At 42.4% G+C, this 25,978-nt stretch overlaps 1 protein-coding gene across 3 annotated transcripts in view; it reads left to right on the plus strand.

Annotated features, from left to right (window-relative positions):
- Positions 1-25,978, plus strand: part of mylk3 (myosin light chain kinase 3) — an 84,780-nt gene that overhangs the window by 16,372 nt on the left and 42,430 nt on the right. For 2 of the 3 annotated variants that reach the window (XM_073070083.1, XM_073070084.1), the window contains exons 1-2: positions 19,876-20,663; positions 24,490-24,583. In XM_073070083.1, coding sequence (XP_072926184.1) covers positions 20,079-20,663; positions 24,490-24,583 — 679 coding nt within the window. In that variant the 5' untranslated portion in view covers positions 19,876-20,078. Of the gene's footprint in view, positions 1-19,875; positions 20,664-24,489; positions 24,584-25,978 lie in introns of those variants that run through there. The other variant, XM_073070085.1, reaches the window with a different exon arrangement.

A 25,978-nucleotide genomic window follows, 5' to 3' on the forward strand; every position in this document is an offset into this window, starting at 1 on the left:
AGCCATGAATCAATTTGGCTTTAACTATGAAAAGAATTTCTTTCAGGTCAGTCAGAAATGATTCAATAGAGGATTCTTTAATTCCAGCTTGCAAAGTGCAGGTGTGAGTGTGATTTAAAACTGAATCCATTAACAGTTCATTCCCTGCTATTGAATTTTCTCACCAGTAACTGGGAATTCTGACTCACAGTTACAGTGTCTCAGAGACTGTGCTGATGGCTCTGCTTCAGTGATCCAGATGTGTCCTGTCTTCAGCTGCTGTCTGTGTGGAGTTTTCACAAGTTTCCTGTTAACTTTTTCCTCTGGTACTCTGGCCTCCTCCACATGGAGTCATAGCGCACTGCAGCACAGAAACAGGCCCTTTGGCCCATCTAGTCCATACCAGATTGTCATTCTGCCTAGTCCCATCAATCTGCACCTGGACCACAGACCTCCATACCCTTCCCATCCAGATACCTACCCAAATTTCTCTTAAATGTTGAAATCGAACCCGCATTGACCACTTCCGTTGGCAGCTCGTTCCACACTCGCGCCGTCCCTCTGAGTAAAAAACCTCCCCTTTAAATAGTTCACCTTTCACCCTTAACCTATGATCATCCAAAAGCAGTGCTCTTTGCTCATTAGTTTGCCCCTATGAAAGACTTCTAGTGTAGGTAGGGGTGTTAGGAGAATCAGGGTGATGTTGATAGGCATGTCAGACAGAATTAATTACAGGGGAATGCTGGGAGAAAAGCAAAGAGAAACCCAATGGGCTGAATAGACTAGATATGGAAATCTAAAATTATGTTTACTGATACATTGCAGAGATTTTCAGCTGTGTCCCTATAGAACCACATCAGATTTTGAAATCTACAGCTGCTCTTCATGAATCAAAAAAAATGATTACTTGTTTCTACAAAGAGGATCACTCTATTAAAATAACAAATGGAGTTGATTTCCTGCCGAGTTACAATGCCATGAGTCATGGTTTCTTTAAAATGGATTAAAAAGCTGATGGAAGCAGTAACCATCCCGCACTGGCAAGGCTCACAAAGGGGGTTTTGTTCTTACAGAGGATTTGTGAGAATCATTAATAAAGTATATTAATTGTTTGCTTTGCAATACAAGCCATTTTTGAGGAAAGAAGCCTTAAGTATTTTAATTTGTATCAGAGAAAGCAATCTCTCTTTACTTAAGAATCAGCAAAGAATATTCAGTTTGACAAAGAACGGTAAACACTTTGACTCCTTTACACAGTTTCTCCGTCAGGAGAGCTTTTCCACAGGGGAAGTTCCGGTGTTGTCTCTGCTGTTCGGGGTTTTGTGTGAGAGTCTCCATACATGCAGGATTCAGCATTGCCACACTGTGCAAACTATTTAATGTAGAATCGGTTAGAATGGACACAATCGGTTGGCAGCTCTTTTTTTTGTGGATACTGTACAATAAATTTCAGTCTTTTTGAAATATGAAAATTAATATATTCAAATTAATTGCAATAGCCCTAGTAGCTGGTGAAATGAAACAAAGTTCAGGAACTTAATTTGAGTCATGAAGCTGTTAATATTGTGACAATGTTTTACTGATCCACTTTCCAAGCACAGAAGCTGTAGTTAAAGACCGTGAATGCTTGTGCTTTTGCATAGTGAAAGCTTTGTGCAGCTTAGGAGGTCAGTTGGCTTTTGATATATTGCTATTGTTCCTCCGATTTTCCTGAGATCTGGTTTCGACTTGTGGAAACATATGTAATATTTTCCCCTCTGTAATATATCAAAAATATGTACATTCCTAAGGGTAGCACAGCTGAAAACCAGACCTTTTGTAAGAAAAATGATCTAATCTAAACAGAATTTGAAACTAAGCATGCACATCTCAGCATCTATCATTCACTATTGTTTTTTAAAAGTCTATTTTTAAATTAAGTACATTTGGAGTTTGATAAAAGGCCGTGGAGTGTTAAAGGCTGCGGGGCACCAGCAGGCTGAGATAGGTTGTGTTCCCAAATGCACTGCTGATCTTTCCATCCCTACAAACCACAATCTCATCATCATTCAGAGCCTTCTTCCAAAGTGGTTTGCTGTCAAGAAAGTTTGTCAGGCTTCAGAGCCTCTCTCCAACTTTGGCAGTCGTCAAAGATGTCGGAAATTTGTTTCAGAACAAACAAAATGAACAATTTAAAAGGAAGTAAATAAGTTCGCATTTAGACACGAAAGTCTCAAACTTGGTGTCTTTTTCTGGGGTAAATGCCAGTGGCCTGATGCAGGATTGTCAGCATTTCCTAGGAAATTACAGCCCATGAGCTTAATCGAAGAGCACTGTTTCCAGCTCCATCTTGGCAGCCTGTTCTCTGTGGTAATAGAATTTTAAAAATTTATTTAAATCTGCATCTGTCCCACAACATGAGCGAGCAGAGATCTTTGTGTGTTGACTCTGTCGCAATGTACAGACATGTGCGTTTAAAAGTCTAATGGCTTGTAGAAAGAATCTGTCCCCGTAGCCTGTTGGTCCTGGCTTTAACGCTGCGGTACTGATTTCCAGACAAAAGCAGCTGAAACAGTTTATGGCTTATAACAGTTTGGTACAGAATCCACCCATTCACACTGTCAAAGTAATGCATAATGTTCAAAACCTGTTTCCTGTTGACTGTGAAGCTGACCACCTGAATGGACATACTGTTCATCCTCCTCCTCCTGTCCAATGATGCGTTGTCTCAAGCCACTGAATCTTCAACTATGTCTTTTACATCAAGTTCCCAACACTCTGCCACTTTTCTCCTGTCCTGCATACTTCCAGCCCTTGTCCAGTACCTGCACTGCCTCAGAAATTATGGCCTCGCCTCAGTACTCAGACCTCACAATGGAATCTGCTCCAGTGACATCTGTCTCCAAGCCTCAAGTCTTCCAAGAAGCACTTAGATAGAGTGGATGCTTTCATTTGTGGTGGAGTTGAGCACCAGAGGGTACAGCCTCAGAACAGGAGGCCATTTCAGAGAACAGAAATTATGTCATCGCCATTAATAAAATAACTAAAATAAGTGAACCCAGAACACAAGCAACACACACAAGATGCTGGAGGAACTCAGCAGGCCGGGCAGCATCTGTGGTAAAGAGTACAGCTGATGTTTTGGGCTGAGACCCTACTGCAGGACTGGAGGAAAAAAAGATGGAGTAAATTGAAAAGGTGGGGGAGGGGAGAGAGAAACACAAGGTGATGGGTGAAACTGGGAGGGGGAGGGGTGAAATAAAGAGCTGGGGAGTTGAATGGTGAAAGAGATACAGGACTGGAGAAGGGGGAATCTGATAGGAGAGGACAGAAGGCCATGGAAGAAAGAAAAGGGGGAGGAGCTCCAGAGGGAGGTGATGGGCAGGTAAGGAGGTAAGGTGAGACAATGGGATGGGAAATGGTGAAGGGGAGGAGTGGCATTACCGGAAGTTCGAGAAATCAAGGTTCATACCATTAGGTTGGAGGCTACCCAGACGGAATATGTTGCTCCTCCAACCTGAGTGTGGCCTCATCTCGATAGTAGAGGAAGCCACGGACTGACATGTCAGAATGCAAATGGGTGGCTACTGGGAGATCTTGCTTCGTATGGTGGAGGGGCATAGGTGCTTGGCGAAGCAGTATCCCAATCTATGTCAGGTCTCACCGATATACAGGAGGCCACATCGGGAGCACTGGACAAAGTAGATGCCGCAACAGACTCACAGGTGAGGTGTCGCCTCACCTAGAAGGACAGTTTGGGGCCCTGAATGATGCTGAGGAAGGAGGTGTAGGGACAGGTGCGAGTTGCTCCACTTGCGAGGATAAGTGTCAGGAGGGAGATGAGTGGGGAGGGATGAATGGACAAGGGAGTCGCATAGGATCGATCCCTGCAGGAAGCAGAAGGTGGTAGGGAGGGATAGATGTGCTTGGTGGTGGGATCCCATTGGGGATGGAAGTTCCAGAGAATTATGTGCACTCTTATGACTCCATAAGAGTCATTATTATGCTACAACAAGTGTATGGGACATTGGAAAAAAAGTTGAATTTCCCCATGGGGATGAATAAAGTATCTATCTATCTATCTATCTATCTATCTATCAAACTTAACACGGGCCCCTGACACCCACACTGTTCCGAAGCCAGGACAGGGAAACTGCTGTACTTACATGGAATTAGTTTATCAGTTACAGATAAACTAACTTGGTAAATTGTATATTTTGAATTCCTTACTCGCAGGATCAATCACCATTCACAATAGAGATGTTAAAAGTCAATAGAAACTACAAGCCGACACTTTGAAGTTAGTAAAGCAATTTCCCCTTCATTGTTGGGTGTGTTTCACATCCTTCCATTATTCCCATCTTGTCTGTATCTAGAACTCCCTGTTGTGTAAAGGGACGCAATATTTTGTAGTGAAAAGTCTCACTACAGAGGCCTCACTCGTCTGGCTTGAGTACACAGTGCTGCTCTCACCCCCCACCCCACCCACCTTGTCTGTAATAAGCAGAGGTGTCTCCGGCAGTCTCACCTTCAAAAGTCTCACTTGACTATAACTGCCCCAGGCTATTCCTGCCTGTCTGTTGCCTTTAACCCTGGCCTTACCTCAGCTTCCACAATGAGAAGGAATTTCTTTAGCTAGATGGTGGTGAATCTGTAGAATTCATTGTCATAGACAACTGAGGAGGTCAAGTAATTTGGTCTATTTAAAGAGGAGATTGATAGGTCCTTGATTAGTGTGGATGTTAAAGGTTATGGGGGAAGGCAGCAGAATGGGGTTGAGAGGGAAAATAAATCAGTCGCAATGAAATAGTGGAGAAGACTCAATGTGCCAAATGGCCCAGTTCAGTCTTATGGTTTTAAGGTCTTTGTAGGAACCAGTTCCTCTGAAAAAGATTTCAAACAATTTCTCCCAAAACAATTCATTGGCCATTTTATGATTTTTGTCTCTATGAACTGCTGTTGGACAACAAAATGAAACACATTCCTCATCTTCTTCCCTTTCTAATGGAAGGAAATAGCATTTATCTACAAATTTAGCATATATTCCTTTGTTAATACGTTAAATTAGTGCAATTCTGTCCTACTGTCCAGTTACTGAAAAGGACCCTAGTGAGCTCCAGATAATTGTCATCATGTGATCAGAGGTCTCAGCATTTATCTACTACCTATAATTCTTTTGGTTAAAAAATGTTCACAAGGACAAAGAAACCAATCAAGCATTCTGTACTTGTGTAAAGAAAAAATAAAGTTAAATCTAATGATTTTGTTTTTAGGGTCGTTCTAAGGTCATGGGCTCAGCACACAGCCCCAGGTGTCCCCCACCCCCACCCAGGGCTGTGGCTGTGTGCTGGGCACATTGCTATATGCTCCGTTCACAGATGACTGCACCGCTAAACACTCGAACAATCTTATTTGTCAGGTTTACTGATGGAACAACAATGGTGGGACTCATCACCAACTACAATGAGATGGTCTACAGAGAGGGAGTGGAAGAGCTTGAGGCCTGGTGCCAGGAAAATAATCTCTTCCTCAGCGTCAACAAGACAAAGGAGATAGTTATCGGCTTCAGGAGAACGCACATTCCCCTTTACGTTGGTGGCAAAGCAGTGGACAGAACAAGCAGTTTCAATCTCCTGCGAGTTCACATCATACACAAGGTCCCAGAACACATCCTACAGTCTAGAAATCTCACTAATGCCTCTGCTTTCTGAGGAGGCTGATGAGAGCTGGACTTTACACATTCATACTGATGTCATTGTGGAGAACTACATATACCTGTCTGGACACGCCCCCTGCTGACTGCTCCTGTGGCTCCTCCCACAGACCCCTGTATAAAGGTGATTGAGGTCTGAGCCCGGCCTCTCTGTCTCCAGGATGTAGTATGGTGGTCACTCACTGCTTGTTCCTTCTTCCAGTCAATAAAAGCCGATATCTCGTTTTTACGTCTCAGAGAGAGTTATTGATGGTGCATCAATTTTATTGACTGGAAGTTTTAAAACATGGAAACCGTTTTACGTCCGGAAAGATTGGATTTGGACCACGAGTTATAATCCCCGGGGAAATGGACAGGTGGAGAGGGAGAATGCCACAGTGTGGAAGGCCACACTTTTAGCCCTTAAGTCAAAAGGGTTGCCGGTCTCTCGATGGCAGGAGGTCCTCCCTGAGGCACTCCACTCTATCTGCTCCCTTTTATGTACATCCACCAATACCACCCCTCACGAGCGAGTATTCTCTTTTCCCAGGAAGCCTGTCACTGGGACCACCCTACCGGTTTGGCTGACGTCCCCAGGGCCAGTGCTGCTCCGGAAACATGTGAGGAGCAATAAATACTCCCCGCTGGTCAAGAGGGTTCACCTTCTACATGCAAACCCCCAGAATGCCTACGTGGTCTTACCTGATGGGCGGGAGGACATGGTCTCCATCCGCGACCTGGCGCCCGCAGGAGCAGCAGACCACAACCCCGAACACTCCACGGTAACTATGAACCCTGTACCCGAGGTGACACCGCGCACACCAAGCCCTACACAGACTTCTCACGACACTCATATACCGGACGTCTCGTACGCGTATATTCCAGGTGCCTTGCACACGCGTGAGGGATCACTGACGCCTAGTGGGCTGACACCTCCAGTTAGGCCGGAACCAGCACAACCTCCATCTCTGGTGCAATCACCACCGGCACCTGTGCAATCACAGCCGGTGCTACGAAGATCGCAGCGACAGATTTGACCACCTGATAGACTTAACCTGTAAATATACTTGTAAGAAACTTCGCCACATGGGGACTCTCTTTTAAAACAAAGGGGGGGGGGGGTGAATGTGGTGAACTACATATACCTGTCTGGACACGCCCCCTGCTGACTGCTCCTGTAACTCCTCCCACAGACCCCTGTATAAAGGCGATTGAGGTCTGAGCCCGGCCTCTCTGTCTCCAGGATGTAGTATGGTGGTCAACCACTGCTTGTTCCTTCTTCCAGTCAATAAAAGCCGATATCTCGCTTTTACGTCTCAGAGAGAGTTATTGATGGTGCATCAGTCATTCTGCGTATGAACAATAGAGAGCATTTTACATCATTGCTTTGTGCGGAAACGGCACTGCAGTAGACAGGAAGGCTCTAAAATGGGTAGTCAGAATTGTCCAACACATCACTGGCACCATCAAGGACACAAATACAGAAAGGTGCCAGAAAAAGACCAGTTACATCACAAAGGATCCCAAAATTCCTGTTCGTGTACTGTTTGTCCCTCTGCCATCAGAGACCAGCAGACTCAAAAACACTTACTTTCCTTAAGCAGTAAGGCTGATCAACACCTCTAACCACTAACTCCACCACTACTTTATTATTTCCTGTCAGTCACCTTATGTACAGCCTCGTTTCACTTTATGGACATAGAATCAATCCCTGTATATAAGCTATCTTATGTATTTATATTCATTGTGCGTTTTATTATTTTTATGATTATTATTGTGTTCTTTATCTTTTGTGGGATTTTTTGTGTTGTATTGGATCTGGAGTGTTTGGACTTCGGTAAGATGGCAGTTTGTGTGAGTGCAGCGGTCTCTCGGGCGTCAACCAGAGCTGTTTTTCTCTTTGTAAAATTTGCTTTTTATGATCCAAAGACAATTCTACTCCAAGAACATTGGGTACTGCAGGATTACTTCATCAGTGAGCCGCTCGTTGACCGGAGTAGCTGGACTGTTGTTGGCGGTGGAGCCAGCTGAGGTGTCAAAGGGGCCTGCTGGGATATCAGAGGGACCCACCGGGATGTAGGAGGAGCTGTTCCGGATTTCGGAAGAGTCCGCCAGGATATCAGAGGAGCGCGTTGTGATGTTGGAGGATGTGTTGGAGGAGCTGATTTGGGTACAGAGGAGCTGACCTGCCTGCAAAGATGGTGCAGTTTAACCATGGGAGATTGTCTCAGACATCTCACTTGCAATCTCAAGACTCTGTTGGACAGTGATAATGTAAGTTGCTGTGGGCCTGTTACCCTTGTCTGGTGGAGGGAAAGTTGACGTGGAGCTGTGTAGCCTCAATTGTAGTGAGGATTAGGCTTCAAACCTCAGGCTCGCCTGCTGCTAAAGGCCAGGTGAATAGACTGGGAAGCATTACAGCATGGTGTCAGCGCTCGGCTGGGGCCTGGCTTCTCCCATTGGTGCTGCCCTCATGTGTTCAAGCACTGGAATGACAGGCTGGATCGTGTGCATCCGTGCACTGCTGGGAGACTGTACCATCGATTGCCAGAAATTGTCGCTCTGGGTCTTGGACTATGTACGTTTTTTTTCAAGTGAATATACTTCTTTTCTCACTATTTTGAATGATGTTACTCACTAGTTTGAATATTTGCTTGCTATTTTGAATGTTTTGCACCTTGGCCTTAGAGGAACGCTGTCTTGTTCAGCTGAATCTATATATGGTTTGAATGATAATTAAACTTGATTTGATTATTTTGTTGTCATTTACACTTGTGTACAGGAAATGACATTAAACAATCTTGAGTTATGTAAGTAAATCTAAAACCTGCATCTTTAATCACAAAAATCCATATTCTTAAAGCAGCTAAGGTGCAGCTTTTATTCTTTGCACAAAGAATTAGATGTAAATTGATTCCTGTGTTTGTGGAGAGAAGATAGGAAGTTGCATAGTCTCGTTTCATAGTTATAATTAGTTTGATCAATTCAGAATAATTTACACCTACTGTAACATGAAATACTCCCAAAGAAAAAAGTTAAATTTGCACTAAGCCGCTTAACTGAGTTGCTGAAATACTATCTACAATGCATTGTATCTCATGGGGAGAAAAATGAGTGGAGCAGTGATTTTTCTCAGTAACGTGCATTCAAAGGGGAACTCTGAGGGAGAAATTATAGGCCAGATAATTCTAACTTTCCATTTGTAAGTAGGCTCTGTAAGGCTATATTTACCAACCATTAGCAACACCTTCTGGAATTTCTAATATCCCCCTAACCCCCTGCTGGGCGAGCACACATTACAAAATGACTCCTCCAACGTCCAGTACTTAGAGAAATATAAACGATTCAGAATGATTCCAAAACAGGGAAGCTGAAACATCACAGTCTCACAGATTGCTGGGGGAGGGCTGGGCAGCACAGAGGGGCTATGCATGGGGTTTAACTCACCAGATCCGAAGGAAATACTGCATTACACTCGTAAGGTCTCTTCATGTCTGGAAAATTTGGCTTCATTGCACTAAAATTAAAAAATACAGTCACTATGGTGACATACTGCTTACTGCAAGAACCTCAGTGGAGTAGTACAGCCCTCCACTTTATTGCCCTGTCTTTATTTAGGAATTGGTGGGATGAAGAAACACGATTGGCATGAGAACTTCAATACTTTACATTTTCACCTATCTACAACTTGCTAAACCTCGGCAGAGAAAAAAGTCCCAGTTAATTTTATTCAAAATTTAAAGTTCAAAGTAAATTTTTTATTAGAATTACTGTATGCTACCCTGAGATTCATTTTCTTGCAGGCGTTTACAGGAAAAAGGAATACAGTAGAATTCCTATTATGTGTCCAACCTCACATAAAAAAGACTGACAAACAAGCAATGTACAAAAGAAACAAATAGTGCAATTAAAAATAATGAGAATATGAGTTGTAAGGGTTTCTTGGAAGTGAGGCTGTCGGTCGTAGAATCAGTTCAGAGTCGTGGTCCATGCGGGTTCAGGAGCCTGATGTAGGGGAAGAGCTTCGCTTGAACCTGGTGGTGTGAGACCTCCTGTCTGATGGTAGTAATAAGAGGACAGCACCGCCTGGATGGTGGGAGTCTTTGATGATGGATCCTACCTTCTTGTGGCAGTGCTCCATGTAAATGTATGAAGTGGTGGGGAGGGCTTCACCTGTGACGGACTGGGCTGTAGTCCCAGCGCCTTCTGTAGTCCTTTCCATTGCAGAGCATTCGCGTTTCACCCAGCCGTGAGGCAACCATTTATAGAAGTCCACCAAAGCTTTTGGTGACCCGCTGATACTACGTGATCCTTTGAAAATCGCACTTACGTGCCGGTCCCAGGGCAGATCCTCTGATATGTTATCGCCCAGGAATTTAAAGACACTGACCCTTTCCACCTCAAAGTCACTGATGAGGACTTCCAACTGCTGCTTCCTGTGGTCAGTAATCAGCTCTTTGGGTTTGCTGAGTTGTTGTTCTGGCACCACTCAACCAGATTTCCAATCTCTCTCCTATACGACGATTCATCACCACATTCAATTCAGCCACAACAGCAGCTTTAAATAAGTACAGCATTGGAGCTGTTACTGGGACATGCAATAAGTACTAAGTGAGCAGAGCAGGAGGCTAAGCACACAGCCTTGTGATAAACCCATGCTGTGTTGATACAATTCAGCTGGAGGTAAAACAGAGGGATTTGATGAAAAACTGCCTTTGCCTATTTAATTTAATTCCCATTCTGATATGTCTATCCATGGCCTCTTCTACTGTTAAGATGAAGCCACACTCAGGTTGGAGGAACAACACCTTATATACCGGTTGGGTAGCCTCCAACCTGATGGCATGAACATTGACTTCTCTAACTTCCGTTAATGCCCCTCCTCCCCTTCTTACACCATCCCTGATATATTTAGTTCCCCCCCTTTTTTTCTCTCTCTCTGCCCATCACTCTGCCTGTTCTTCATCTCCCTCTGGTGCTCCCCTCCCCCTTTCTTTCTCCCTCGGCCTCCCGTCCCATGATCCTTTCCCTTCTCCAGCTCTGTATCCCTTTTGCCAATCACCTTTCCGGCTCTCAGCTTCACCCCACCCCCTCCGGTCTTCTCCTATCATTTTGCATTTTCCCCTCCCCCTCCTACTTACAAATCTCTTACTATCTTTCCTTTCAGTTAGTCCTGACGAAGGGTCTCGGTCTGAAACGTCGACAGCGCTTCTCCCTATAGATGCTGCCTGGCCTGCTGTGTTCCACCAGCATTTTGTGTGTGTTGCTTTGCCTATTTAATATTATATCCACTGGCTTTCATGGAGTGCAAGATCAGGCCGAGTGCACAACCTCCATTTTCCTGGCAGGTGGATCAGGTTACAATTATCTTTCTTTGGGGGCATTCCTGAAATTTGGCTACAACATAAAGTGAACAAAAGTTAGTAGGTTAGGTTGCAGGGTCATGTTTACTCCAGTTTCCCTCAAAAAATTAATTTGTAACATTGACTTTTTACAACTTCCTCGCGAAAACACATTATTTGAAAACAGAATTCATTGCCGTCTTCTTTTCCATGAATAAGTAGCCTCTGTTGAGAAAATATATTGGAGAAAAATATAGGGATGATTATCCAGTTACAAAATACACAGGCTATAATTTTTCTGTTCGCTTGACTTAGTGATGTTCACTATATTAAGTTCAGTTAATAATTTTAAAAAGTGTTGTAATGATTTCTGAGTAAAAATAAATGAACTCAGTCGATCACTAATACAGAAGCTGAATCTTGATGGTTCCCCTTAATCGCCTGGGACCTTTCAAGGGATTTGCCTGTCGCGATAACATTCAGATCACTCAGGCTGGAATGCAAAAGTCACGTCAATGCAAATGGTTTGGATTCTGCATTCCCCAAGTATTTCTCCAGTAAGATAAGAATGTTGACCTCTGGCATTTGACTAATTGAAGAACTACATATATTGAATAGTCCGATTTTGAATATGCTTGCATGTGTAACATTTGTAACCTTGTAACGGTTAGGTGTGAAATTCTTTGACATCACTAATGCCTCCTTTGGAAACAACAGAGAGGCTGGGTTGACTGTCCATACACAGTGTAGCTCCTAACAAAACAGGTTAACTTGCAATATTGTATGGTGGTAATTCTGATATTGGAAGACTGATATTGCAGTGATGAATGGACAAGACCGGCTAAAAATGTTTGAAGCAAGTATGTCAACAAATTCCAGTTGGCTTTCATGCAATTTAACTCCAGTCAGAATTTCTACTTGTTTGTGCCAGTACGTATATGCCGACACATTCAGTCAATTACGGAAATATGTTTCCTCTTTCAAGTAGGAATAACCGATGGCATGAATCAAAATAGTTCATAAAAATAGAGGATGAGTTGAACTGTGAGACAGAAAGATTCTTGCTTCTGTTGGATTCTTTTTCTTTCAAATCCCAATAAATTCATGTTTATGCTTTGTAATTTTCCATCCAATGAATTTGTGGTACTCACCTTGGCATCTAGAATCAGAGGATTATATAGTGCAGAAACAGATCCTTTGGTTCACCATTATGTCTTGAGTCACCAATGTTGTGTCTGTGCTTTTTAAGCTGTGAGTGAATGTTATAAGTGTTTTTTCTCATTGTACGGAGCTGTGCTAAGGGGAACGTAGATGTACCCAATGGTCAGCATGGACTCCTTGGGGCTTAATCAGTGCTATATTGCAAGTTCTAATATCCAGCACAACCTTCTGGCCCATGTACACTGATCCCATTTGTCCATATTAGAACTGTGAGCTTTTATGTATTGCCTATTTATATGTATGCCTAAATGCCCCTGGCATCCAGGAGGCAACATACCATCCGGGACTCATCCTCTTCCACAGAACCTCCTTTCTGTCCCCCTGACTAACGAATCCCCTATCACCACAGCGTGCCTCTTCCTCAGAACCTCCTTTCTGTCCCCCTGACTAACGAATCCCCCATCACCACAGCGTGCCTCTTCCTCAGAACCTCCTTTCTGTCCCCCTGACTAACGAATCCCCTATCACCACAGCGTGCCTCTTCCTCAGAACCTCCTTTCTGTCCCCCTGACTAACGAATCCCCCATCACCACAGCGTGCCTCTTCCTCAGAACCTCCTTTCTGTCCCCCTGACTAACGAATCCCCCATCACCACAGCGTGCCTCTTCCTCAGAACCTCCTTTCTGTCCCCCTGACTAACGAATCCCCCATCACCACAGCGTGCCTCTTCCTCAGAACCTCCTTTCTGTCCCCCTGACTAACGAATCCCCCATCACCACAGCGTGCCTCTTCCTCAGAACCTCCTTTCTGTCCCCCTGACTAACGAATCCCCTATCACCACAGCGTGCCTCTTCCTCAGAACCTCCTTTCTGTCCCCCTGACTAACGAATCCCCTATCACCACAGCGTGCCTCGTCCTCAGAACCTCCTTTCTGTCCCCCTGACTAACGAATCCCCTATCACCACAGCGTGCCTCTTCCTCAGAACCTCCTTTCTGTCCCCCTGACTAACGAATCCCCCATCACCACAGCGTGCCTCTTCCTCAGAACCTCCTTTCTGTCCCCCTGACTAACGAATCCCCCATCACCACAGCGTGCCTCTTCCTCAGAACCTCCTTTCTGTCCCCCTGACTAACGAATCCCCTATCACCACAGCGTGCCTCTTCCTCAGAACCTCCTTTCTGTCCCCCTGACTAACGAATCCCCCATCACCACAGCGTGCCTCTTCCTCAGAACCTCCTTTCTGTCCCCCTGACTAACGAATCCCCCATCACCACAGCGTGCCTCTTCCTCAGAACCTCCTTTCTGTCCCCCGACTAACGAATCCCCTATCACCACAGCGTGCCTCTTCCTCAGAACCTCCTTTCTGTCCCCCTGACTAACGAATCCCCCATCACCACAGCGTGCCTCTTCCTCAGAACCTCCTTTCTGTCCCCCGACTAACGAATCCCCCATCACCACAGCGTGCCTCTTCCTCAGAACCTCCTTTCTGTCCCCCTGACTAACGAATCCCCTATCACCACAGCGTGCCTCTTCCTCAGAACCTCCTTTCTGTCCCCCTGACTAACGAATCCCCCATCACCACAGCGTGCCTCTTCCTCAGAACCTCCTTTCTGTCCCCCTGACTAACGAATCCCCTATCACCACAGCGTGCCTCTTCCTCAGAACCTCCTTTCTGTCCCCCTGACTAACGAATCCCCTATCACCACAGCGTGCCTCTTCCTCAGAACCTCCTTTCTGTCCCCCTGACTAACGAATCCCCTATCACCACAGCGTGCCTCTTCCTCAGAACCTCCTTTCTGTCCCCCTGACTAACGAATCCCCCATCACCACAGCGTGCCTCTTCCTCAGAACCTCCTTTCTGTCCCCCGACTAACGAATCCCCCATCACCACAGCGTGCCTCTTCCTCAGAACCTCCTTTCTGTCCCCCTGACTAACGAATCCCCTATCACCACAGCGTGCCTCTTCCTCAGAACCTCCTTTCTGTCCCCCTGACTAACGAATCCCCCATCACCACAGCATGCCTCTTCCTCAGAACCTCCTTTCTGTCCCCCGACTAACGAATCCCCTATCACCACAGCGTGCCTCTTCCTCAGAACCTCCTTTCTGTCCCCCTGACTAACGAATCCTCCATCACCACAGCGTGCCTCGTCTCACGCCTTTGCTTCTGAGCCACAGAGCCAGACTCAGTGCCAGAGACCTGATTGCTGTGACTTTCCTCTGCCAGGTCTTTCCCCAATGGTATTGAAAGTGGTATACCAGTTGTTGAGGTGATGCCCACAGCGGTGCTCTGCCCTGGCTGTTTAACCCCTTTTGACTTGTCACCCAGTTCCCTGTGTCCTGCACCTTGGGTGTAACTACCGCTGTATGTGTCCTGTCTATCACCCCTTCAGCCTCCCGAATGATCCGGAGTTCATCCAGTTCCAGCTCCAACTCTTTAATACAGATGGTTAGAAGCTGTATCTGGATGCACTTCTGACGGGCAACGTCCTTATGGACCCCGGAGGTCTCCCTGCCTTCCCACATCCCACAGGAGGAGCTATCCTGCCTGGCATCACTACTGCTCTAACCATGCAATTATAAAGAAGGAAACAATAAATAAAATGATAAAAAATCTACTTCCAGCTTTTCACCTTTTCTCATTCAAGCCTCTACTTGCTGAAGCTTCGACAAGCAAAAGGTTCAAATCCCCACTCTCACACTGTTCCATTGTAACCTATGACAGCTTTTGACAGTATCCACAGTATCACCAACCTTTGTGTCACCTGCAAACTTTCCACCTTACCCTACCACTTCCTCATCCAAATCATTTATGAAAGCCACAAGGAGCAGGGCTCCCAAAACAGATCCCTGTGAAACACCACTAGTCACCGACCTCCAGGCAGAATACCCTCTATCTACCACTATAGTAAACTTACATACTCATATCAGTTCACCCCTCAGCCTTTTTCACTCCATGGATAACAAACCCAGCCTATCCAGTTTCCTGCTCATAACTAAATTCCCCTAATCCAGCTAACATCATAGTGAATCTTCTCTGGACTTACTCCAGTGCAATTATGTCTTTACTATAACGTGCCAATCAGAATTGCAAACAACACAGCTAACAGTTGTAGCTAACTTTCCATTTACTTGTAGGGGTGACACAGTCGCATAGCAGTTGGTGCAACACTATTATAGCTCGGGGCTTTAGAGTGGGGAGTTCAAATCTGACGCCGTCTGTAAGAAGTTTGGATGCCCTTCCCATGAGTGTGGGAGTTTCTTTCGGGTGTTCTGGTTTCCTCCCCCATTCCAAAGACGTACCCGTTAGTTGGTGAATTGGTCATTGGAAAGTGTCCTCTGATTAGGCTGGGGTTAAATCTGTGGGTTGCTGGCTGGTGTGACTTAGATTCTGAAAGGGCCTTCCTGTGCTATAAATAAAGTGAAATAAATTATATTCTCTACCTTTTCCTATGAAGGCAAGCATGCCATATGCTGTCTACACCACCCTATCTTCCTATAATACCACTTTCTGGGATCAATGGATTTGAACCCCAAGGTCTCCCTAGTCATCAGCATTCTGGCCATTTACTATATACTACATATTCAACCCCGATTTGACTTTCCAAAGTGCAGCACCTCACACTTGTCAGGATAAAATTCCATCTGCAAAGCTCCACCCAAATCCCATTTGAACCAGTAGTGGCCATCTCTCCATTGCTTGACATCCATGTTCTCCAAATTCCCCTAATCCAGCTAACGTTATAGTGAATCTTCTCTGGACTTACTCCAGTGCAATTATGTCTTTACTATAACGTGCCAACCAGAATTGCAAACAACACAGCTAACAGTTGTAGCTAACTTTCCATTTACTTGTAGGGGTGACACAGTAGCATAGCAGTTGGTGCAACACTATTATAGCTCGGGGCTATACTTTATAACCAAGTATGGAGAACATGTGTCAAGCACAGCAAATTCTATTATACTTATTTGTAGCTGTTGTGATCTCCGTGCTGATAGAAATATAAGTTAGTAGCCCTAATGTAATAAGATAAAACATGATTTACATATCCAAGTGGAAGGGAAATACCATGACAAAAATATAGCTCTCCAATGGTTTAGTAGAATTGCAGTTCATATGCTTGTTGGACAGCAAGTAATAGGAATACCAAAGCCTACTGACAGTGGGAGGAGGTCACAATGGTTACTGCAAAACTTAATGTCCAATAATGGAGTCTCAGAACAAAACCCTTGGCATTAAGAGATCCTGCAAATGCTAAAAATCTTGAGAAACACACATAAAATGCTGGAGAAACTCAGCAAGTCAGGCAGCATCTTATCCTGAAGAAGTGTCTCTGCCTGAAACATTGACTGTTCGTTCCTCTCCATAGACGCTGCCTGACTTGCTGAGTTCCTCCAGCATTTTGTGTGTGTTGCTCCCCTTGATGTTAAGGAAGACCCTTTGAGAGAATGAATCACAAACAATATTCAAAGCAATTCTTAATGATTGAATGGAGCGCTGTGAAATGAAGCTATCATTTCTTCATTGGCCCATTTTCCATTCAGAACAATTGGGAAAAGTATCACCTTGTTTTTTTAATCATGAACCCATTAAAAAGAAATGGGGAATGTAAGAAAATAGATGAAAAATTAGCCTTGGTGTCATTGTATTGACGGTAAAGTAAATATAATTAATTATATTGCCACTAACAATTAATCAATCTACTCACAACTTTTATGTTGCTAGTTTTTAATCCAACAGAGCCATAAAGCAGACAGGTTTCTAGAATCAGAAACTGCCCAGCTCTGCGGGTCAGCAACAGACACAAAATGCTGGAGGAACTCAGCAGGCCAGGCAGTATCTATGGAAAAGAGTAACCAGTTGATGTTTTAGGCCGAGACTCTTCTTCAGGACTCTTTTCCACAGATACTGCCTGGTCTGCTGAGTTGCTCCAGCATGTTATGTGTGTTGCTTCGGATTTCCAGTATCTGCAGATTTTATTGACTGAGGGTCAGAACTGGCTACATGAAGGATACAGTATATGCAAAGTTAGGAATTTGTTAGCACAAGCCAAGCAAGGCAACAAATGTAAGGGGGATAGTCTGCTCTGACTTGTCTTGTTCTTTGAATATAACCAATACTTACTGAACAAAGTGAATTTTTTCATAGCTATGGCTCACTATGTTTACTTGTTCTCAGATGAGGTAGTTTGAGCGAACTTGTATGAAACTAAGGTACCAAGAGCACTTAAGGGAGTGACATTGAATCAAATAAGTTAGGTAACACAGAACCCAAACTTTAATATTGTAAATTTTAAAAGAATTAGAAATGAGTCCTTTGAAAACAGCAGTTCAGAAGTATTTCTCTCATACTCAGAAATAGCACAATAAATAACTGCTCTGGAAGTCTCTCTAGGAAAACTGTGATCGAGGATCAAAACAGAAATCTTTGCATTTGGTTTACTAGATAAATGACAAGTGCATCACCATCTTAAACCACTAATTGCCAAATTTTAAAGAATAATTAACTCTTTAAGTACCTATGTTTGGATTGATGTGGTGGTATTCACTTCATGAGGAAGTATAATAAAATAAAAAGATAAGTATAGCAATTTACAATGAAGCTTCAATATAATAAAATTTGATCAAGTACATGTATCCATCGATGAACATAGCAATCAATAAAAGGATACTACATTCACTATTTTTCATTGATTGGAACTGTGATACAAGTTCTTTACATTAAGTTTGAATAGTGTTGTTGAATGTTTTCTTTGTGTCCATTGAAATTTGTTCAAAGAGGAAGCTTGTATTTACATAGCTTTCTTCACAATTTCAAGATGATCCAAAAATCTTTACATTAGTCATTATTGTTAAAATGTAGGGATCCCAGCCATAAATTTGTACACAGCGCGCTCTGAGAAACAGCATATCGTGACCAAACAAATAAAAAAGCTCAAAAGTTCAGAATTAAATTTGGTTATATAAGTACGTATGTGTCACCCATATACAACCCTGAGATTTGTTTTCTTGTAGGCATACTTAGTCAGTCAAAAGAGCAGTAACTATAAACAGGGTCAATGAAAGATCAACCAGAGTGCAGAAGACAACAAGCTGTGCAAAAGCAAATATAAATAAATAACAATAAATAATGAAACATGAGATAAAGGGTCTTTAAATTGAGATAGTTGGTTGTGGAAACATTTCAGTGATGGGCCAGGTAAACCCCTTTTATTCAAGAGCCTGATGGTTGAGGGGCATATCTTGTAGAACTGATTAAACAATGTATTTGCTCCTCTGCTTTTCTCTTCAGGAAGACCTTGATACTTGTAATCTATATACATTCTAGATGCAACCTAGATGCATTCTACGAGGGGTGAGAGCTGTTATGAGAGCTGTTAAATGAGAGCTGTTAAACTCATCTCCTTCTATCTTAGGCCACGAATTTATCAATCACGGCTGCTGAGGACCTCCTGAAGGTCCAAGACGCTCTCGTTACATGCACGTGCAGTTCAACTCTGAGTGATTATGCAGAAAGTTTGAAGTTAATAACTCATCTCCTTCTACCTTAGGCCATGAACTTATCAATCATCCCTGCGTGGACCACTTCTACGAAGAAGGGATCCGTATGCTCCATGACTGCTGACTCAGTGTGTACATGTAGGATGGGACTATGTTGAAAAATAAATGTGCTAGGTTTTCTAAAATTGACTCCTTCTATCTTAGGCTACAAAATTATCAATCACCCCTCTTAAGTGAGCATTGCCAGGATCTTGTAAAATACAAGCTGGATGAGCTGTGTTACCAGCTAAACAGTTAATAGGTAATTTTGATACTTAGGAACCATCAAGCCTTCTAATTACACACACCCACACACAACACTCTATCTATTATCTCAGTCACTGCACTTTAAACCACTTTTTACAATGTTGGTATTTATGTATTTATGTACATTTTGTTCCATATCTGCACTTCTAACTTTACTTGTACATCATTCTTCATTCTGTATAATTTATTGAATGTAGTTGTTTTTGTTGTATGTAACTCCAACACACCACAGGAACTTAACTTGTAAATGTATGCAGCAAATAAATTTGGTCCTTACGAAAGTACTGGTACCATGGTCATTCCTCAGAACGTGAGAGAAATGGAAAATTGCAAACTATTCAAAATGGTTTTGGACATTACATTACATTCTGTCTGAGATAACATTCAAATGGGAGGTTGCACTCTGTGTTAGTTCAGAGGAGTTTAAAGCAATACTCAGAATACTCCTTAATATAAATTTATCCTACAACCAAGTCTGAAGTATTATAGGCATGTGACAGAGAAAAAAATAATGCAATTGTCATCACCATCTATTTCTGTCTCATCTGGCAGCAGGCATCAGGTCATTAGATACATTACCATTTGAGAACATATATCCTTCATCACTTGTAAATAGTTGCATATATGAATCAGCTAATCCTTTGTACTTCATCTTAAGGTTGTAATTGTGAATAGTGCAACATTTTAAAACAAATTATTTCAAATGTATCGGTCTTTATGGTTTTTGCAAATAAAAGACCCATGATTTGTTAGTTCAACAGATGACATGCTTATCATCGGGTTCTCAAGCAAAAATATGCTAATCACCCAGAAACATTTCTGTGACGTCAAAGGGCAAAAAAGAATTCAGATTACATAAAGCAGGCTAGGTTATTTAAGAATCTGTGAAGGGTAATAGTGACAGAGACCTGTGGAGCTCAAAGACAAGGCTAAAGCAGATACCAATATTGTTCTCTTCTGACAATATAATCAAACCAGAGACTAGCAGACAAAAAACAAAACTTTATGAACTCAATGGATTGTTTTGATTTGGACATTATTTATTGAGGAGGCAATGTCATAAAGTGTGAGCTGACTTGTTTTGAAAATCTCTTTTCTTTTGTCTTCATTTTTGACGACATGAGTGCGCAAGTCTCCCTGGCCACTTGTTTGGCCAGAATGTATGAAGGAGGTAATCCTGACTCTCAGAAAAAAAGTGAGTCTATTGTTCAAGTAAAGAAACCATCTGGTGCAAGTCAAAGCAGTGTTGCCAATAATCTAAGCACGATGGATGGGAAACTGAGTCTTCTTAATGAAAAGGTAGATCAAATAGTAAACTTCCAAAGACAAGTTCTTACGAAATTGGAGGATATGTCTCAAGAAATGTGTGACTTGGAAAAGAACATTGTTATACTAAAAACATTAAAAGGCACCAATGAAGTGGTGGGTGAGAAGAAAGGAAGCACTAATTTCTTGCAACATGCTGACTGCCTCAGTCAGTCAGAGGTGAAGCCTTTATTCATGGAACTGCTCAAGCTGGTTACCTCGGTGCATGAAGGCACGACAAAGCAAAAGGAGAAGTTAGAAGGCATTGAGAAAATGGTGTCAGCTGTTGATAAAGCCATTCATTTTGTGGGTGAAACCTTCAAAAATTCTCACATAATACAGTTTATACTTAAAGGAACAGTACCTTGGAAAAAAGGAAGCCTAACAGAATTTTCAGAGGTCAGTCACTTCAATAAGAACTATCGTAAAATAAAGATAACTTAATGAACAGGCAATGTATAGAATGAAAATTCTTTATAATATCTACTCATTCACTGTGCACTTATGACTGGAGAATTTACCACTCATAATATGTAAAGTAATACAAGTTAAGGAAAAGACTTTGACTTTGGCTGGAAAAAGGGACTGTTCTACATTTCTCCAACAGAATCAAAATTATCCCCACGGTTGTCTTTGTCTCAATAGAAATAGGGAAGTCATGTGTGAAATAATGAAATTTATACCATACTCTATTAAAGTATTATTTTCTGTACCAAAATTAATAACTTGAATACACGGTTTCTGTACTGGCCCAATCCTGTTGTGATCAAGGTCCTTACTACTTGTAAACCAATGACTGAAGACAAAATCAGAACTTTATAGCATGTTCCCAAAATTTAAAGAATTAGTGCAGAAAGAAATTATCTGGAGCAAGATTTCTTCAACATGTTAAAAATTATGATGTGTGCTCAAGAAGAGTTTACAAGAGAACTTTGAGGCCATATTTTAGACCAGAGGTCTAAAAAAGTTATTAGTGAAGTAGTTGATTAAAGTATTGCAATGCACATGGCTTTGTTGTACAGTATAGTAGAGGAGACAAAACACTGAAAATTGTGGACATCTGAAGTAAAACAAAGTGTTCAGAATACTCAGCAGGCCAGACAGAGAAATAAAAATTAACAAATCTGCATCTTCTCACTGTGACTGAGTAGCTTTCCTTTGGGTGCTCAGATTTCCTTCTGTTTCTGAAGGATATTATGGTACTGTATATTGTAAAATGACAATTGTAAATTAGTTTTCCGTGTATTTTGATGTTTAAAAAATCACAGTGGAATTGATAGGTATGTGTGAAAGAGAATAAATTACAGGGGTAAGGAAAATTCGGAGAAGGACTGATGGGGTTGCTCATTTGGGAGTGGGATTGTCATGATAGGGTAAATGCCCTCCCCTCATTGTGTAAACTAAGCACACAATTGTAAGATGTGACTACTGTATGTACTTTTAATGTCCAGTTAACAAATTCTGCGTCCTTACCCATCTAATATGGAAACTGCTCTCACTTTTACTTTGCTGTACTTTGTCAGTCTGAAGCTTCATTTTAGTTCATCAAGTATAACCTGAACCAAAGAAGCCATGGATCTAGTGATTTATATAACTTATTGGCCTAGATTAGTGGGGAATGCTAGCAGTTCCATGCACATTTTTTCTCATTTCCATATGTAAATGTCATCAATTTTTAGAATTCGTAACTGTGTCTGTGCGTGCAAATATATAATCCTTCACAATACTGGCCGGCATTTTCCTGACTGTGTGCCAATGCTGGATTCATTTGAATCCATCGGTGAAACATTGATGCAGGAGTAGCTGTCAGGAGATACTGTAGCAGGTTTGACTCAGTGAAGAAATCACCTCTTCACTCCTTTGAATGGTGAAGAATGGCTGTGACAGACAGAGGCAAAAGTTAGCTTACATTTTTAAATTGATTACATTCATTTAAAATCTTTAATTGCTATTAAGTTTTTTGAGGCTTCAGTTTTATTTTTCAAAAAATGTTAGTCATTGAGTATTTTAATTATCTGTTAAATACATTTTGAATGTTTTTGACTATCAGAGGCATTTAGGTGAAGTCACGTTTTTATAGCTTTGATAACTGGCAAGCCGGAGGATGTGGCTTAGCTTGGCTGTGGAAGTGATTTTGTTTTGTGGCCAGAACTTATTCTACCCTCCGAGACCCTTCTTAAACCCATCAGCCCTGCTGGGGCATAGGCCACTGACAGCAGATCGCCCGAGTCCTCTGTCCTGGGCCAGTCTTTCAACTATTCCCAGGTGTAGCCCATCTTCTCGGTGTATCCTTCTTTCCCAGGAGTGAGGCCCCTGGAGCTTCTGCTGACACTTCTGTAGCATCAGGGCTTTATGGGATGGGGTGGTTAGAGACTTGTCCAGCCGGGCTTCGGACCGTCCATGGGGGAGTTTCCCAGCCCCTACATGACGATATTCATGTGCCTGAGGTCTGGGTGCCCACAGTGTCTTCTTACTGATGATTAGGCTGGAACTTTATAGCAAGTTGGTACAGAAACCACTAAAGATAAATTTGGGCTTAGCACATAGACAATTGTAAGCACACGTGACATGATGCTGGTAGGAAATTCTGGACTATCACGTTACAGCCTTTGTAAAAGAATTGAATATCTCTCTCCATTTTGATGTGATGCAGGTATCTACAAAGAGTAGGGGGACAAAGATCATGAATCTTTCATTTTGTACCAGCCCTGGCAAGTTCTAGTGTGGCACTTATGAACTTTTGTTACTTGCCTGTCTTGGGATATTTGGTGAACGGGCCAGTGCTGCGATTCTTTAAAAGCAAGAGCATTCACACGTTGTCATACAAAGTGACTGCTTTCTGATCTTGCATTGTATGTCACAAAGGTACCTCAGCCACTGAGTGAAGAAATTTCTTTTCATCTCAGTGTCATATCGCCTACCCCTGATTCTCAAACTGTGACCCCTGGTTCTATACTCATCAGCTGGGGAAAAATCCATTTTTAAAGAATTTTATTTCAGAGTTCGAAGTACTGTAAATTTATTATCAAAATACATATATGACACCACATACAACCCTGAGATTTGTTTTCTTGCAGGCATACTCAGTAAATACAATAAGCATAATAGAACCAATGAAAGACAGATAACAGGGCAGATAACAGATGTACAAGAGACAACAAACTGTGCAAATACATAAGAAAAAAATTAATAATTAAGCAATAAATATCAAGAACATGAGATGAAGAGTCCTAGAAACAGAGTTCATAGGCTGTGGGAATGGTTCACTGATGAGGCAAGTGAAGTTGAAGAGAAGTTGAGTGAAGTCATCCCCACTGGTTCAAGAGTTTCAATGAGATCTTTCATCCTTCTAAGCTCTGAACAATACAGCTCCCTATGCAAAATCTCCTTTCTACAGCACCTGCAGAAAATGGCCTAAAAATCTTCACTACATTCCCACTATGGCAAGTACATCCCCCTTAGTTCTGAGTATGCAAGGCTGTGAGTTACAGCATTCTGGAAATTTGGGCTGGTAACCTCCTGCTCCTCAATGGTTAAATAACCTTCAAAATGGCAGTGCATGCCTATTGTGAGCCATATGCAGGCATGGAAAGCCATACAGATGAAGGTCAAAAAATTGGACAGCTGTGCTTATGCCAGGAATAGACTTCTGGCCGTGTATGGACCCAGTTTTTTGATGTGCATTGTATGCAATGGGTTCTAAAGGGTGCTAGCCGTAATATGCACCCATGTAGATGAAAAGTGTCCCATTCAATCTCATATTCAAAGAATACAGGTGTCGACCAGACCATGTCCAACAACACGCCCCAGTCACAGCTGCCGCCCTCTCCAGTTAACAACAGTCTCCTGATCGTTAGCTGGCAGGTGTTGCAGTGGCTTCAGCTCCGGACTTTGAGGCAAATGGTCTTTGGTTCGAATCTGGCCGGTTCCTTGCACGCTTTCCTTTGCTGGGTTGAGCATCGAGCTAGTAACTCGGCCTTGTAAAAAAAAAACATTTAAATGCTATGGAAATGACAAAATGAGCCTTGAGGCTGTCCTATGAGGCTCATGGTGTGAAAAGGAACGACAACCTGATCCAGCAATTTAACCCAGCTTCACCATTCCTCCGCACTCACTTAATGTTACCACCTTCCGGAACAACCTCGAACACAAAGAAAAGCTGGAGGTTTTCACATTTCATTTTCTGCTTGTTGTAGTATAATGTTGTAAAACTTTTTCTTAACAGGCAAAGACTAAAGTTGAAGAAAAAGATGCCAAAGCCAAACATGGATTTAGCCACAGAGGAATCCAAGTACAGTTAAACAGAGAGGTGTTTGAAGGTACAGACACAGCACATACGCTATGAGAATTAGTGAACAGGTTTAAGTGAGACTGCGTACAGTTTGGCGTCATAGTTGTACATTTACAGCCTGGTGCATGTATGTATTAGATTGAAATCATCATGTGCACCACTATATGTGCCAAGTCCATGTGATTCAATGTACTAAATCTTTAAATGAATGTGGTGTATTTAGTCAGAACTGATTTGTATATTAACCTGGACCTACTATGGAAACTAACTGGCCCTAGCACAATTTCTCAGCAAAGTAATGCATTTGAGCTATCTCTTTACTTATTTACAGTAGAATAAGTTTTAGACTGATTCCGTTCGTGGTCTTCTGCTGCTGTAGCCAATCCACTGCAAGGTTGTTGAGTTGTGCATGCAGAGATGCTCTTTTGCACACCACTGCTGTAACATGTGGTCTCCTGAGTTACTGTCTCTTTCCTTAGCAGTTTAAAAGAGCCACTCACCTCTGATCTCACTCATTAACAAGGCATCTTCACCCACAGAATGCTGCTCACTGTATTTTCACACTATTCTCTGGAAACTCTGGAGTTTGTTGTGCATGAAAATCCCAGGAGATCAGCAGTTTCTGAGATGCTTAAACCTCCCTGTCGGGCACCAACAATACTTCCACGGTCAAAGTCACTTCGATCACATCTCTTCCCCATTCTGACGTTTGGCCTGAACAACAGCTGAACCTCTTAACCATGTCTGCATGCTTTTATGCATTGAGTTGCTGCCACATGACTGGCTGATTAGATATTTGTATTTACAAACAGGTGCAGAAGTGTGTCAAAAAAAGTGGCCACTGAGTATATACTGGTTACAACAAAAGAAATGCATATGTGTTTAGAGAAAGACAGCTTTCTAAGTACTTTACCAACAAGGTATTAACTATCAATAATTACCACAACTAGGAATCTACAACCAATATAGTAACTGCTGTTTTAGGAAGTTTTAAGTTTGCCTTTTGTCAAACCATTTTATACCTTCAGAAAATCCTTGTAAAACCTAAGGGTCTAAAAATTCATCCAAGTATCTTCAGTAGAAGAATACTTTAGATGAAAATCATGTTAATGTGGAATCAGCCGATTTTGCAGATGTTACTAGAAGAGTCAGATCCAATTATTTTTGTTGTATGGTGAGCTTTGTGTGCCCCAGCATTGATTTTCTGGCATCCAACTCACCCAATGACATTAACAGCTGTGCAAACTTAAACTTCATCTTCTGTGAAATTTTCTAACACTATTGGCCAGAACCCTATCATTCACTCACAAAATAGCATATTTTAATAATGAAAAAGCTCCATATGAATATCATTTAAAGGGACAGTCACATCTCCTGCAGTCCTGGGTCGATTGATGCAAGACGGTCAATCTAACTTCATTTC

Source organism: Hemitrygon akajei, chromosome 17 (assembly GCF_048418815.1).
Source record: "Hemitrygon akajei chromosome 17, sHemAka1.3, whole genome shotgun sequence".
Lineage (NCBI taxonomy): Eukaryota > Metazoa > Chordata > Chondrichthyes > Myliobatiformes > Dasyatidae > Hemitrygon > Hemitrygon akajei.